This window comes from Callorhinchus milii, unplaced genomic scaffold (assembly GCF_018977255.1).
Source record: "Callorhinchus milii isolate IMCB2004 unplaced genomic scaffold, IMCB_Cmil_1.0 Scaffold11, whole genome shotgun sequence".
NCBI lineage: Eukaryota > Metazoa > Chordata > Chondrichthyes > Chimaeriformes > Callorhinchidae > Callorhinchus > Callorhinchus milii.
In genome coordinates this window covers 6,545,689-6,558,645 of record NW_024704752.1, presented here as the reverse complement: position 1 = coordinate 6,558,645, position 12,957 = coordinate 6,545,689, and the positions used below count along the sequence as shown (strand labels likewise).

The 12,957-nt window shown below is 42.3% G+C and overlaps 2 protein-coding genes across 3 annotated transcripts in view; one reads left to right on the top strand and one right to left on the bottom strand.

The window, feature by feature from the left end:
• Positions 1–465: 465 nt before the first annotated feature.
• Positions 466–4,723, bottom strand: LOC103177750 (tigger transposable element-derived protein 4). The gene is made up of 2 exons (XM_007892068.2): positions 4,634–4,723; positions 466–2,760 (listed from the first exon to the last, which is right to left on the bottom strand). Exon 2 carries the CDS (start codon positions 2,734–2,736, stop codon positions 1,885–1,887), a length of 852 nt encoding a protein of 283 aa, XP_007890259.1. The 5' UTR covers positions 2,737–2,760; positions 4,634–4,723; the 3' UTR covers positions 466–1,884.
• Positions 4,724–5,969: 1,246 nt separating this feature from the next.
• dipk2ab (divergent protein kinase domain 2Ab) overlaps positions 5,970–12,957 on the top strand; it is a 112,966-nt gene continuing 105,978 nt past the window's right edge. Inside the window, exons 1-2 of one of the 2 annotated variants that reach the window (XM_007892009.2) lie at positions 5,970–6,921; positions 11,589–11,871. In XM_007892009.2, coding sequence (XP_007890200.1) covers positions 11,809–11,871 — 63 coding nt within the window. In that variant the 5' untranslated portion in view covers positions 5,970–6,921; positions 11,589–11,808. Of the gene's footprint in view, positions 6,922–11,588; positions 12,463–12,957 lie in introns of both variants that reach the window. The other variant, XM_007891922.2, reaches the window with a different exon arrangement.

Genomic DNA, 12,957 nt, shown 5'->3' with positions numbered 1-12,957 from the left:
GCTGAGACTGATAAGATTCTTGAAAAATAGAGGGATTAGGGGATATGGGGATAGGGCAGGTAATCAGATTTAGGTGAGAAGATCATCCATGATCTTATTGAATGGCGGAGTAGGCACGAAGGGCCGAATGGCCTACTCCTGCTCCTAATTCTTATGTTCTTATACATCAATCCTCCTTTGCCTTTGTATCAAGTACAACCGTTTTTCACATTAACATCTACTGAGCTAACACTTTCAGCAGTGTTACATCAAGGACAGTGCAACAAGATCAGCTACAAAAACAGTGTACCGTTATTAGCGCAGTAGTTTGTAGCATAACTGAGAGCATGGTGGAATTATCTGAGAAGGGGTCATGCACAATACTGATCTCTCTTCAAGCAATGCTCTGGTTTAACCATTGAACTTATTAAACTGCCGAATGATACAATTTCTCCTACTTCAGAATAGTACAGGAATAACACTGTATAGCAGTTCAATGACATGCAGCTTTAGTGGGAGAAAGAAAAACAAATCAAAACTGTTCATTTGAATAGGATCATTAGAGTCCACATGCATGGCGAGCTGAAGCATTGGATACTCTCAACCAAAGCAGGGAGGAATCTTAAGGCTTCATGATGAAAGGCAATAACCTGAACCATAATACCGATAGGTTTGCAAACCAAAAGCTCATGTACTAGTTGCAGACTGGTGCGATTTACTAACCTCTAAATGAGGCAGTTGTTCCAAAATCTCAAATCACTTCCCCAATCTCAGGAATATCTTGACAGGTTAGGATGTGAGTCAGAACAACGATTACATGATTTGTCAATGGGAATGTATGGTAAAGAGGAAGCTCTAGTACGCAGATATGCTTCTGGTCAAAAGAGAAATGAAAAAGGACAGGAAAAGAAAGTGAAAGAGCCAATTCAGTTCAATGCTAGGGTTAAGTATAACACCTCCTCAGAACAATTTTATCTTCCTCTTGAAACACCAACTCTGCATCCAATCAGCAATCTCCCCACTTAATTAATTCTGAAGGGTTTGAGACATTCTCCCAACATGAAAGACGCTACATGTACTGACGCTGTATACTATATTGCATTATTTTCTGAATACAGTATCTGTTGAAACCTTCACTCTTAAGTGGTTTGGAAGTAGCAACCATACTGAGATAGTTGTGAGTGAAATATATGGAATAATTACACCTGTTGATTAACCTCTAGATAAAGAATTACTGTAATTTTTCAATTTCTACCTTAAACTTTCTCTTTGCTAATGTTGAACTTGTGCCCTTATATGTGAGATTTAAGAATTTTTACATTGAGATGTTTTGGTGCCTCTCAACTGAAAAAATGTTTAGCCTAGATTAAAAGGCACTGCCAACATTTACAGAATTTACTGCAAGTATCTGAACCAGTCACAGAGTTAAGTGTTCACCATCACTTGATCAACTTTAAAACTAATCTTATACTTGTGGTTTTAATAGTACACATTCCTTAACCTAAACCTTGTTCAAGGGGTTTAACAGTTTAAAAAAAACATGTAATTACTATGGGTGCAATAATGGAGTTAGTTAACTCCTTCTACAAATTAAATAAAAAATAAATTAACATACTAAAATGTAAAGCTACTGTATATGATATGAACCATGCATTAAATATAGGGGAACCTCACTAATCAGGTCACTCAAGTGACTAGGCAAAAGTGACCTACTTAGTGAGGTGACCAGATTACTGAAACAGGTTTACGTAGGATGAACATAGTGACCTTTAAGATTACATTGGATGAACATTCAACAACCATACTTTGCAATCTCACTAAAATAAAGGCATTGTCACATTTAAAACAGATCTTAGGTCTCATTATTCAAAGTTCACACGAGAAGTTAAAAATCACAAAAAATGTTCATTTCTTGAAGAAAGAGTCCAATGTTGTTTGTCTGGCTGCTAATTTAACTTGCACTGCCTTGGCCTGCAGCTGACCCTCAGCATCAGCCAAAGCCTGCCACACATCTAGTCCTTGATCTAGGCAAAAGTCCTTCACTTGTCCCAGCATACCCAATGCATCAGCATAAGTGAGAGGGGTCTTTGAAGTTTTAGGTTGCTCTTCCTGTTCCTTCTCCTGTGTGTCCTGTTCCTCAGTGTCGCTGGTCCCTTGTAGAAACTCCTCCATTAGACACTCCTTCCCACCAGTGCAGTCATCATCACAAACTGAAAGGCTCCCGTCAGGGAGAGCCCTGAAAACAACACCAGATTCATCCATGTTAGAGATGCCCTTGGGTGCGTAGCCAGCTGTAATCTCTGGGAGTTTCTCCTTCCAGTTGCCAACAATAGCAGGCTCAACGTCACCCTTTTCCCCAGACACGATTGCAGACCCAATGTTGTGTCTGGACTTGAAACGGCCAAGCCAGCCATTTGATGCCTTGAAAGCAGGCTTGCCAAGTGATGCTGCAAAGATGAGTGCTATCTCCTGTATCATAGGGCCAGACACAGGCATGTTGAGGCCACGGGCACGCTGGAACCACTTCCACGTCAGTTTATCAATGTCCTCATACTGAGAGTTCAAACACACACGTTTTCTATCAGGCCGTTGATTTTCTTCAAAAGCTGTCATGTATTCAGCCTTCCTTTTGAGAATGGATCCAACTTGTGTTCTGCCAATGCCATAGATCACAGCTAACTCTCTATGACTTTTGCCCCTACTGTTCTTGATCAAATCCACTCTCTCACGTAATGACAATTCCTTCCGTGGTGGCATGTTTACAACACTTGTCAACAGTCACTAAATCAAAACATCAAAACAAACAATATAAACACAAACCATGTGCTCTGAGTAGGAAGTGAGAGGTACTTAATTGTCGACATCACATTTAATACTTAATTCAATCTCATATAACAGAGACTTTTATAGCTAATACCCATTCAATGCGAAAAATTACCTATTGAGTAGATTACATTTGAAATGTGAAAGAGGGAATAAAAGTTGTTGTCCAGAGAGTTTTAAAGGGATTTCTGATCAACCATACAAGTTAATAAAATATATATCCTTATCTATCAACTCTTACTTGGCCTACTCAGCAGAACTTAACAAGCAAGACTTCTTGACTTCGCACAGCTTTTGATTAAGTAGCACAATAAGAAATATACCCAACAGAACATTTTCAAAATGAAATTGGAATTGTTTCAGGTTAATTGTATTGAAAATATACATAATTCATATCCCACAAGATTAAAATAATTCAAGATCACTGCAACTAGTACGTTAGTTATTGTGCAAACAAAAAAGGTGAATGCTTCTTGTACCCAAAACATTTGATAAAACTGAATTTTCATTCTCAATTTAGGACATGACATTACCGAAAAACAATTCTCCATCTTTCTTGAAAACAAGCATAGCTTTTATGTAATACAGGGATTTTCAACCCATCGTTCCAAAGAAGCACTGCTTTTCGATCGTAACTAACAATTCTGTGTTTTCATAATTTGTGCGTGAGACTTAACAGCGAATATCTGCAAGCATTTGATGACAGGGAGGAGGGTTTCTGATTTTAAGTTAAGCTGGATCCTGTTGGCAACCTCCAAACATGTGTACCTCCAGCAGCAGTCACCAGAACACTAACTGATTATCCCCTTTCCCTATACCCAGGCACTAAAATCCATATGGTGTTGCCCATCCCGGCGGGATGGGGCCTGCAACGTTCTTGGCATATGTCGGAAACTTATCATCACGCTCGAGTATCCAAACCAGAGGGAGAGTTCCACATATACATACCACTTGCACATGGAACTTTCAGGGGGCTATTATCGGGTACCCATCCAAGCGCTGGGATAAATTGCCGCAGCAGAGGTTTAGGTTACTGGAATTTTAAGGTTTTCTTAACTCTCTCGTCAGCTCAGTGGCCGCACTCCCGCCTCTAGGTTGTGGGTTCAAGCCCCCGGGTTGGGACTTGGGGGTCACTCTGTCTAAGTCGACACTCCAATGCAGCACCGGGGGCGGTGTTGCATGGTCGGAGGTGCCATCCTTCGGGAGGAGCTGTGAGACCCCGAGGTCCCATCTCAGCTTCATCTGCTGTTAAGGATCCCGTTACACTTTTCGAAGAGGAAATAAAAAAGAAGGGAGTTTTTCCTCTCCTGGTGTCCTGTGGCCCAACACATAACATTCCCCCAGAAAAAAATGGGTCACTCAGGCCATGGCCTGTGTGTGTGTGTGTGTGTGGGGTGTGTGTGTATGTGGGGTGGGGGCCGCCGCGTTTCGCCCACAAAATACACAGTCACTCCACTTCCTGTCTTATCCCGTGAAGCGCTTCACATCTAAACGCAAGGATTATTATTATAAGAATTATAAATAAATAAAGTGACTAAAAGCTTCAGCTATTAAGCTCAGGTTCTTGCGGTGCGCCTTTCGCTCTCTCTCTCTCTGTCTCTCTCTCTGAAGTCCGCGCGGAGGAACCTTCGTTTTTCCAGAACTTTCCGGCCGCGAAGCGCCAAAAGGAAACCCAGACCCGGGTGGTGGGGGAGGGGGGGGGGGGGGGCGCGGGAGGGGAGACAGCCCCCGGCGGTTAATCGATCGGAAGGCCCTGTTCAGACTCCCCCCACCGCCGGGTCCGTTGCGGCACACGAGAGCGGCCGCACATCGCTCGCGGGCGTCGGTTTACCTGGAAACGCGGAGAGAAAAAGGCGCCGAACGGTCCCGGGATCACAGGCGACGCAAAAGGACAAGGATCCCGCGGAGGGTTCGAAGCCACTTCTGTATATTTTTTTTTGGGGGGGGGGTGGGTTTTTTTTGCGTGTGCGTGTGTGCGTGCGTGGGGGGGGGGGGGGGTTGGTTTCAGATTTCCAGCGTCGGCAGCATTTTGCGTTTCGCGAGGATGACGATTATTGTCATCTTTCTTGGGTCCCGCTCGGCGGCGGCGGGGGGGCGGCGGCGGGGGGGGGGGATTCCGCTCGTTGACGTTGGCTTTCACGTCGCCCGACCACTTAACACGACGGGCAACAAAAAAGGTGGGGAGGGGTGGGGTGGGCGAACTTTCTTTTTGGATTACAATCAGTAAGTACGACCGAGCCCCGACCAACTGTGGTGGTGGTGGTGGGGAGGGGGAGGGGGGGAGAAAGAAGGGCGGAGTTGGGGAACCTTTCGACTGCTTCAAAGACCGGATGAGGGAGTGGGAGGGAGGGAGGGACCACGGCGCAGCTGGAGACTGAAATACTTTTTTTTGTAGCCCAAATATAGCCCAACGTCAAAGCCATTGTTGTCCTCCTGTGTCGGGCAGCGCGGGGTAGGGGAGGGGGGGGGGGGGTGTGGGGCGGGATTTGGCCGATCCGAGGCGAGCGCTTTGGCGACCGTGTCAGGAAAGGTCTTGGGAATAAAACGCGGAAAAAAAAAGCACACGCACACACGCGCACGTTTTTGCAAGGTTTCAGATTTCGAAAGGTTTTTTTTTAAAAAAAATCAGGCGCGCGCCCGAAGCCGTTTTTTTCTCTCTCTCTCTCCGCCTTCACGCCCAACAGCACCCGACGCGCACCTCCCCCCGATTGGGCGCGAGATCGGGGAGAAAGGGGGCGGGTGGGCGGGGCCTGTGCCGGTGCTGGTTGAGTGGCGTGGCGGGGGACCAATGGTAGCGGCAAATGCTGGTGGATGAGGCGGGGGGGGGGGAGAGGGGGAGGGGAGAGAAAGGCGAGGGAGGCGGGATTTCCGGCGGGAGGGTTTGGCGGCTCGAGCCCAGTAGCGACGCTCGCGCTGCGGCGGTTGGTCGGGTGGGCGTGTGGGAGCGGGTAGGCGCGAGCGCGGTATCCAGCGTGAGGGGGGTAAGACCACAGCGGTGGCTCTGGGAGGCAGGCAATGGGGGAGGGAGACGCTCGGATTTTACCAACCCGCCCACGACCAAACAACTAACCAGCCATCCAGCCAGCGTGCACTGCACACAGCTCCGGGCAACGAGGAGGCAGAAGAAAAGGGGAGGGGGGGGAGAAAAAAAAAGACGACAAAGCGAAAGAAAGAAAGAGAGAGAGAGAAGGGAAAAAAAAATCTCCACGCGAAAAAAAAAAGGCGCCTTGGAGGGAATTTATAAAAGTAATTCAAACGAGAAAGAGGGCGAGAAGAGACCCCGCAGCCGCCCCCGTCGGCGCCGAAGTTTCTGTCACAAGAACTTATTGACTTGGTCTGGTCTTCTGCCCCTTCTAGTAGTAACTGTGCGTTTGTTTGTTTGTTTGTGTGGTGGTGGTGGTTGTTGGGAGAGCGGTGGCTTCGCCTTGGGGTTGTGGGAGTTGGACACGGACGGGGATGGTTGGGCTCTCCATTGCCGCTTGAATGATAAGAGTTGGAGCTTTTTATACACAGTTCTATATATATATATATATGTGTGTATTTATATACACACACACACACAATATATACAGTGTATGATATGAACTCAACCCGGATTTTGAGGGGAGATTGAGGAGAAGGATCGAAAGGAACCTCGGAAAGCTCACTCGCTCGGGTTTAAACGCCCTCTCACCGGGAGCGCGGGGCCGGGACACGCCGCCACAACAAAAGGCGAAGCGAAGCGAAGCGAAGCGGTGGTCCGATGCCGCCTCCAAACGTCTGAGCTGCCGAGCGAGTTCTTCGTGTGGGGGGAAGAAGAGAAGTTTGCTCGTTAAGGCGGCGGCGGGAGAATTTTGCACGGCGTCAACGGCAAGGCGAGGAACATAGCGCCGACCAGAAAGGGAGAGAGAAAGGGAGAGAGAGACCGAGAGATCACTTTTGTGCTCCCAAGAGTGCGACACGATCCGGAGAAACTCTTTTGTGGGGGGAAAAAAAAACCCTCCTCGTTCGAGAGATGGAGCCCTGTGTCTGAAGAAACACGGTTTTAAACCGACTGACTACGCTATCCTCGCACGTCTGCGTGTTTGTTTTCTGCCCATCTTTTGACTTGTGTCGAGGAAGTCACTAAGGCTTAGTGAGGTAAGTGCATTTTTTTTTGTAAAATCCCTTTACGATTTCATCTCCAGATTGGCCACTTGTTTTCATGTCGATGTTGGATTGTTTAGGGAAATCAATGTACGGACATCTCAGCAACTTTCATTTCGAAAAACCGTGGTCGTACGATAGGAAGTCTAATTCCTTTTCTCACAATGAGGTCAAATTAGTACGCAGACTTATTGCTCTATTCAATCTCTCTTTTTTAGTCTTCGTTACTGTCTTTTTAATGTGCGGCAGATAACAACAGTGCGGATTCCTGCGTGAGTGAGATAAATTATTCCTTTCTTTGAACCGATTGGAATGTTTTTTTGCGTTTGCCTTAAGTTACGAAGGTTTGATTAGGTTATTTTTAAAAAAAGAAATTAAAATTCAGACATGAACACGGAAGATAGCAATGCTTTGATCGACTTATCTATCAGTTTGAAAACGGTGCTTATTAAACAATACATTCCGGAACATAGAAAAGCCCTGAACTCTTAAAATCGATTCTGCTATGTTATTCTATCCACTGGAACAGACCATAGGGAGATTCACAGAATGTAGTTACGTTTCGAGACTAAAAAACTAACCGAACCCAATACTGTACCTACCTCGTATCTTTAATAAGACTATTGAATTGCAAACAGGAGTGTGAATCCAGAGCTCAATTTCCCTTCCGAACCGGAACGCTGAGGCTGTATGTATAACCCCCCTTTACTGATCCTTTGTTGAGAAGTAGCTGCTTTATACTGTAAAGTGCGAATTTTTGATTGTCTCTGGTTTTCTTTGGACTCTGAGTGATTGCTCAAAAACGTGTCCTGAAATACTCTATAGGAATATTCAGTCCATAATTTGTTAAGATTAAAACTTTTTTTTAGATAAGTGCTCTGTTATCTAACCATTCTCAGGTGAGTGTGTCTCTTTCACGGTAAAATACTTTATACAGTATATATTATCTTAAAACTATAAAGCATTCAGTATTGCCTGAGTGAACTTTTATGATTTCTTTAGGAATTGGTACTTATTGAAAATGTATCCACCTTTTTGTTCACTATGATGTGTGTTAGCTTTACAGAAATTCCTCATGGATTACAAGGTTACAATTATTAAGAATCAGATTATTTAAATCAAATGGTCTGATTTTTGCCAAAAATTAATATAATTCCACATTTGTAGAATTAATTCATCAGATCAAAACAATGCAATGCCAGCTTTTAAATTGATGTCCTTGGCTTTCAATTATTGTATTTAGTGTTCTGATGTGTTTCATGTTGAAATTAGAGACCGAGAACTAACTAAATTTTGTTTAATCAACATTGAGTCCCAAATTCCCAGTATGAAACACAGTGCAACAACCATTAGAACTGTGACTTTAAAAAACATCAATATATTCTATCACATTAGAGTCCTCTTTTCACACAGGTTTCCATATAATAGCATATAAAGGCAGATACCATTGCACCACAGAATGCATACCAGCTCTGTGTGACACAGAATCATGGTTTGTACTGTACAAGTCTGATGGAGTGCATTCATAGTTGTCAATAGTATTCATTTGTCAGCAGATTTTTCTCATTACTCATGCTATTATTTACAAGAAGTTCTAATTAGTAGGTAATTGTACATTACATGGGGAGTCCTGTAGCTCAGTGGTTAGAGCACTTGCCTTGCAAGCGATAGCCCTGGGTTCTATTCCCGGTAGGGCGAAATGTTGGGCAAGTTTCCTTGCTCCACACACCTCGATTTACCTAGCAGTAAGTAAGAACCCGCTTGTTAGTTGATTGGCCAATCGCTTTATTGGGGAAAGTAACCAATCAAAAAAAACCATAATGTTTTTAATAATAGGCAATTTACAATACAATATACTGTAAAGTGAATTGCCTATTATTAAAAACATATTATGTTTTATATTATGTTAAGTGAATTGACTGTATATTTTGTGGGCAAAACGCGGTCGCCAATTATGCACATCAGTGTCCCACAAACTGTGAATTGAGTGACCAAATGACTTATTTATTTTGAAGGAATTATTATCCCCCGGAAAAGCGATCTGCCAGTTGACTAACAACTGGGTTCCCCTTACTGCTAGGTAAACAGAGGTGTAAGGAAACTTGTCCAGCATTTCGCCCTGCCAGAAATCTAACCGAGGTCCCCTTGCTTACTAAGCGAGTGCTCTAATCACTAAGCTACAGGACTCCACTCTAATTTCATCTATTAGAGGGTGTTGGCATGCTATTCAAGTGTAGGAGCCATAACAGTAAGTCAAACATGTCTAGATACCTGCACTTTACGTAGGTGTCAGTGGCTGGAACTTTAATTTATTTTTATTGTTTTGCTGAGACTAGAGGTGGTGAATCCCTTCCACTTGGGCTGAGTTTAGCTAACTCATCATAAATGTGGGATTGAAGCTGAAACTTTGCTTACCTATACAGTTTGCCTTATATTTCTAAAATACTTTTATTTTTAATGCAGTAGGTTGATTTGATGAACCTAGATTAGCTCTGCATATTCAAATAATAATAATTCTTGAATTTGATATAGCACCTTACCACATCATTGAGACATCTCAATGCGCTTCACAGGACATACTGTAAAGTGGATTACGTATTTTGTGGGTGAACTATAACTGATAGTTGCACACAGCAATGTCCCACAAACGGCTGTGGAGTGAGTGACCAATTGTATTTGGAGGATTTGTTGGCCAGGACACCAGGAGAAAATCCCTTTTTGAATAGATAAAAGTAAAATAGATTTTGCTTCTATTTTTGAAATCTTTTGAACAAGAAGATGCTTCCAGCTTCTGTAGGTGGATCTAGTAAATAGGAAGGGCATATACATTCGGTAATTGTGAAGTGGAAAGTGAAAAACATGGTGACAGGACTTGGTCTGATGTACAAGCAAAACAGATCTGTAGATAATTGTCTAGTGTCTCCCCATTCTGCCACCTGTTGCTGTCCAATTTAGTACATATTTTGTTTAGTTTATAAAGTAGTGTAGTTGTTTAATAGACCAATTAAATGACCATATTCAGTACAATGTTCCTATTAGACTGGCAGACAAACTGCATCATAAAGTGTTTTCACAACCCAATTCAAATTTGATCACAACTTTATATTGCACCCTTCATTTAGAATAATGTCTCAGAGTGCTAATTAAACCTATTAACAGAGCTCTGAGCATAAGTAGCATATACATGTGCAGAACTTAGCTTTGTTAAAACTCGGAAACCTCCAAGAGGTAGTCACATCGGCGGCTGCTTGCCTGTGAAACCTCAAATGCAACCTTTAGAACTTCAAATGCAAACCTTAAAAGGTTCTCTAGGGAAACTCCCAATATTTATATTGGTCTTGGTTCTCTTTATTAACGGGATTTTAATAACATTTGTGGTATATTTTGAGAGGTGCTGCTTATCCTCCGATATCGTTTTGAGTGCTCCAAATATATTTGACCATGCTATTTGATGTTACAGCTAAGCCTGATGCTGTCCTCAAGTAACATGCTGCACATATTTTTTCCTGGTTGCTTGAAAGCAATTGGGAGCATTAATTTTGTCTGATTTTGCTCTACAGTATGTTTTGAAATGAAATTAAAATCCAGAATAATAAATTGGAGCATTAATAATAAATTGGAAGTACATGACTCTTGCAAGGAAACTGTATATTTTATGGCATAAATACTTTCGTAAGTAGTTTGATAGCTAATATACTAATATAAAATTGATAGATGAGTGAGTAGTGGTGTTTATATAGCTTTCATCAGAGAGAAAAAAAACTTTCCCATTGAGTGGTTATTTAGATTGTTGCTGAATCTAATATGGTAGAGATGTATTGAAGAAATCACAGTGCAAATAGATTTTTTTGCAGCCTTTTGTAATTTGTAACATCCCTTGCTATTTCTGCTGAAATTGAAACCGTGTTTGGTTTTACCATCAACTAAAGTGTAATGGTTAGGAATGCATAAATGCTACAATGCTTCATCACCAAATTTCTTTCAAGGCATTACCAAATCAAATATTTTTGGCATCATGTAATTATACATTTCTGGAAGAAAGGTGAAAATGCAAGCCACAGCCACTTGTCTGAAATCTCTAAAAGAAATATAAGCCAAGATTGATTTTAAGTGCTCTTGAAGAACTTTACACAAACCGTAATATTGGGTAGTGAAGACAAGGAAGATTGCTTCAAGCACAAATTTAATTTTGAAATTTCCAAAGAATACATTGCTGCCAAAAAAATTCTCAATTATTTTAAGACGGGATTTAGTTTTAATGTCGGACTTGAAGGATATAGCACCTCCTCATTGCAGAGGTTGCTTAGTGCTGCACTGGAGTGTCAGCCTTAACGGTAAGTCCCAACATGGTGCTTGAACCCATAACTTTCTGAACCAGATGTGAGAATGCTACCAACTGAAACTTTGTCTCATGGAGGGAGAGGTACTCAATCCAAATGTTCAATCAGACAACTAGATGTTTGGTGTTGGCCAAATGGAGAGCAGGATTAGAGATATCGTACAGATGTCTAGCTCACTGTTTTTCTCCTGGTTGAAAGGATCTGCAGTTATCAGAACAGAAAGGGGGCTAATATTTTTGTGTTTGTTTAGAGTTTGATATAATTTTCTGGACATGTGACATTTTAATCTCTAAATAATACAGTTCCTCTTTTCTTTTCCAGGTTAATCTACAGTACAGTATGTTCCTTGGACAAACTTGAAGAGAGCTGGAGAAAATGGGACATATGATTCATGAAGCTACTGTGTTTACTAATGGTCACTCATATATGCTTGCCATTTAAAAAATCTAAACCGGATATGTAAGGGAATGATATTTGTTGACGTGGACTCAAAGACTTACTGGGTGTGTATCAATAGAATTTAAAAATCAAAGGCAAAATCATGTGGCGATTGCTTACCCTGAAGTTTGGTCGCATGTATCGTTGCCTGAAGTTCCTGTTTGTGGTGAGTCTTTTGGTTTTTATGTTGATGAATACGCATTCATTGTTTGCCTCATTTCAAAAGAATGAGCTTGTGGATCGTCGTTTCATCCACCTCAATAAATGCCCAGCCTGCTTTGGTACTAGCTGGTGTCGTAAGTTTATGAATGGCCAAATTAACTTTGAGGCCTGGGGTCGTTTGCGATTCCTAGACTTCTTGAATGTAAAAAATGTCTACTTTGCTCAGTACGGAGAACCACGAGAAGGTACAAGACGCATTGTTCTCAAGCGATTGGGTTCAAACCAGGAACTGGCTGAGATGGACCAAAAGCTGTGCAAACGGGCTACAGGCCGTCCACGTTGTGATGTTACACAGGCAATTTACAAGACTCAGTTTGCTCGTTTAAATGGAGATGTCCGGTTACTAACCCCAGATGTTGTGGAAGGATGGTCAGATTTAGTGCATTGTCCATCACAAAGACTCCTCGATCGAATAGTGCGCAGATATGCTGAAACTAAGGATTCTGGCAGCTTTTTACTGAAGAATTTAAAAGACTCTGAACGGATGCAGCTGCTGTTGACACTGTCTTTTAATCCAGAGCCTCTTGTTCTGCAGGTATGTTAGATGGGAACAGTAGACTTGCCAAAGTAGACTGTTCACGTAAGTATTTTTTGGAACCTGTTTAATCTATTTTTCCAAGTGAACCTTTTTTAAATCCTTGATCGTAATACTATGATATGTATGTATTGGTGGGTATGCACCAGTTACATGTGTATGTAATTCTGTTCAGGAGTTAAGGTTGGACCATAAAAAGCAAAATAAAAATTGGTCATTTGAAATTGTTTGATACTTGGTGCTTTCAATTATATAGTTATTTTTTAAACTCGCTGGGCAAGCATTTTTTTTGTTGTAGATGAGTGATAACACAAAATAATATGCGTGCATTACTTGCAAAGCTTGGAATATGGCAGGGAGGATCATGGCAGGGATGTGGGATAAAAGGACAGTTGAGGGCCAAACATTACGCCAAGATTCTGGACTGGCTCAATAAGGTGCATCCATGGATGTTGATGCTGTCAGTGCCTGAGGTGTGGAGGTGCTGACAGGAGC

Coding starts and splice junctions, on each gene's coding strand:
- LOC103177750 (XM_007892068.2), bottom strand. CDS start 2,736: ATGCCACCACGGAAGGAATTGTCATTACGTGAGAGAGTGGATTTGATC.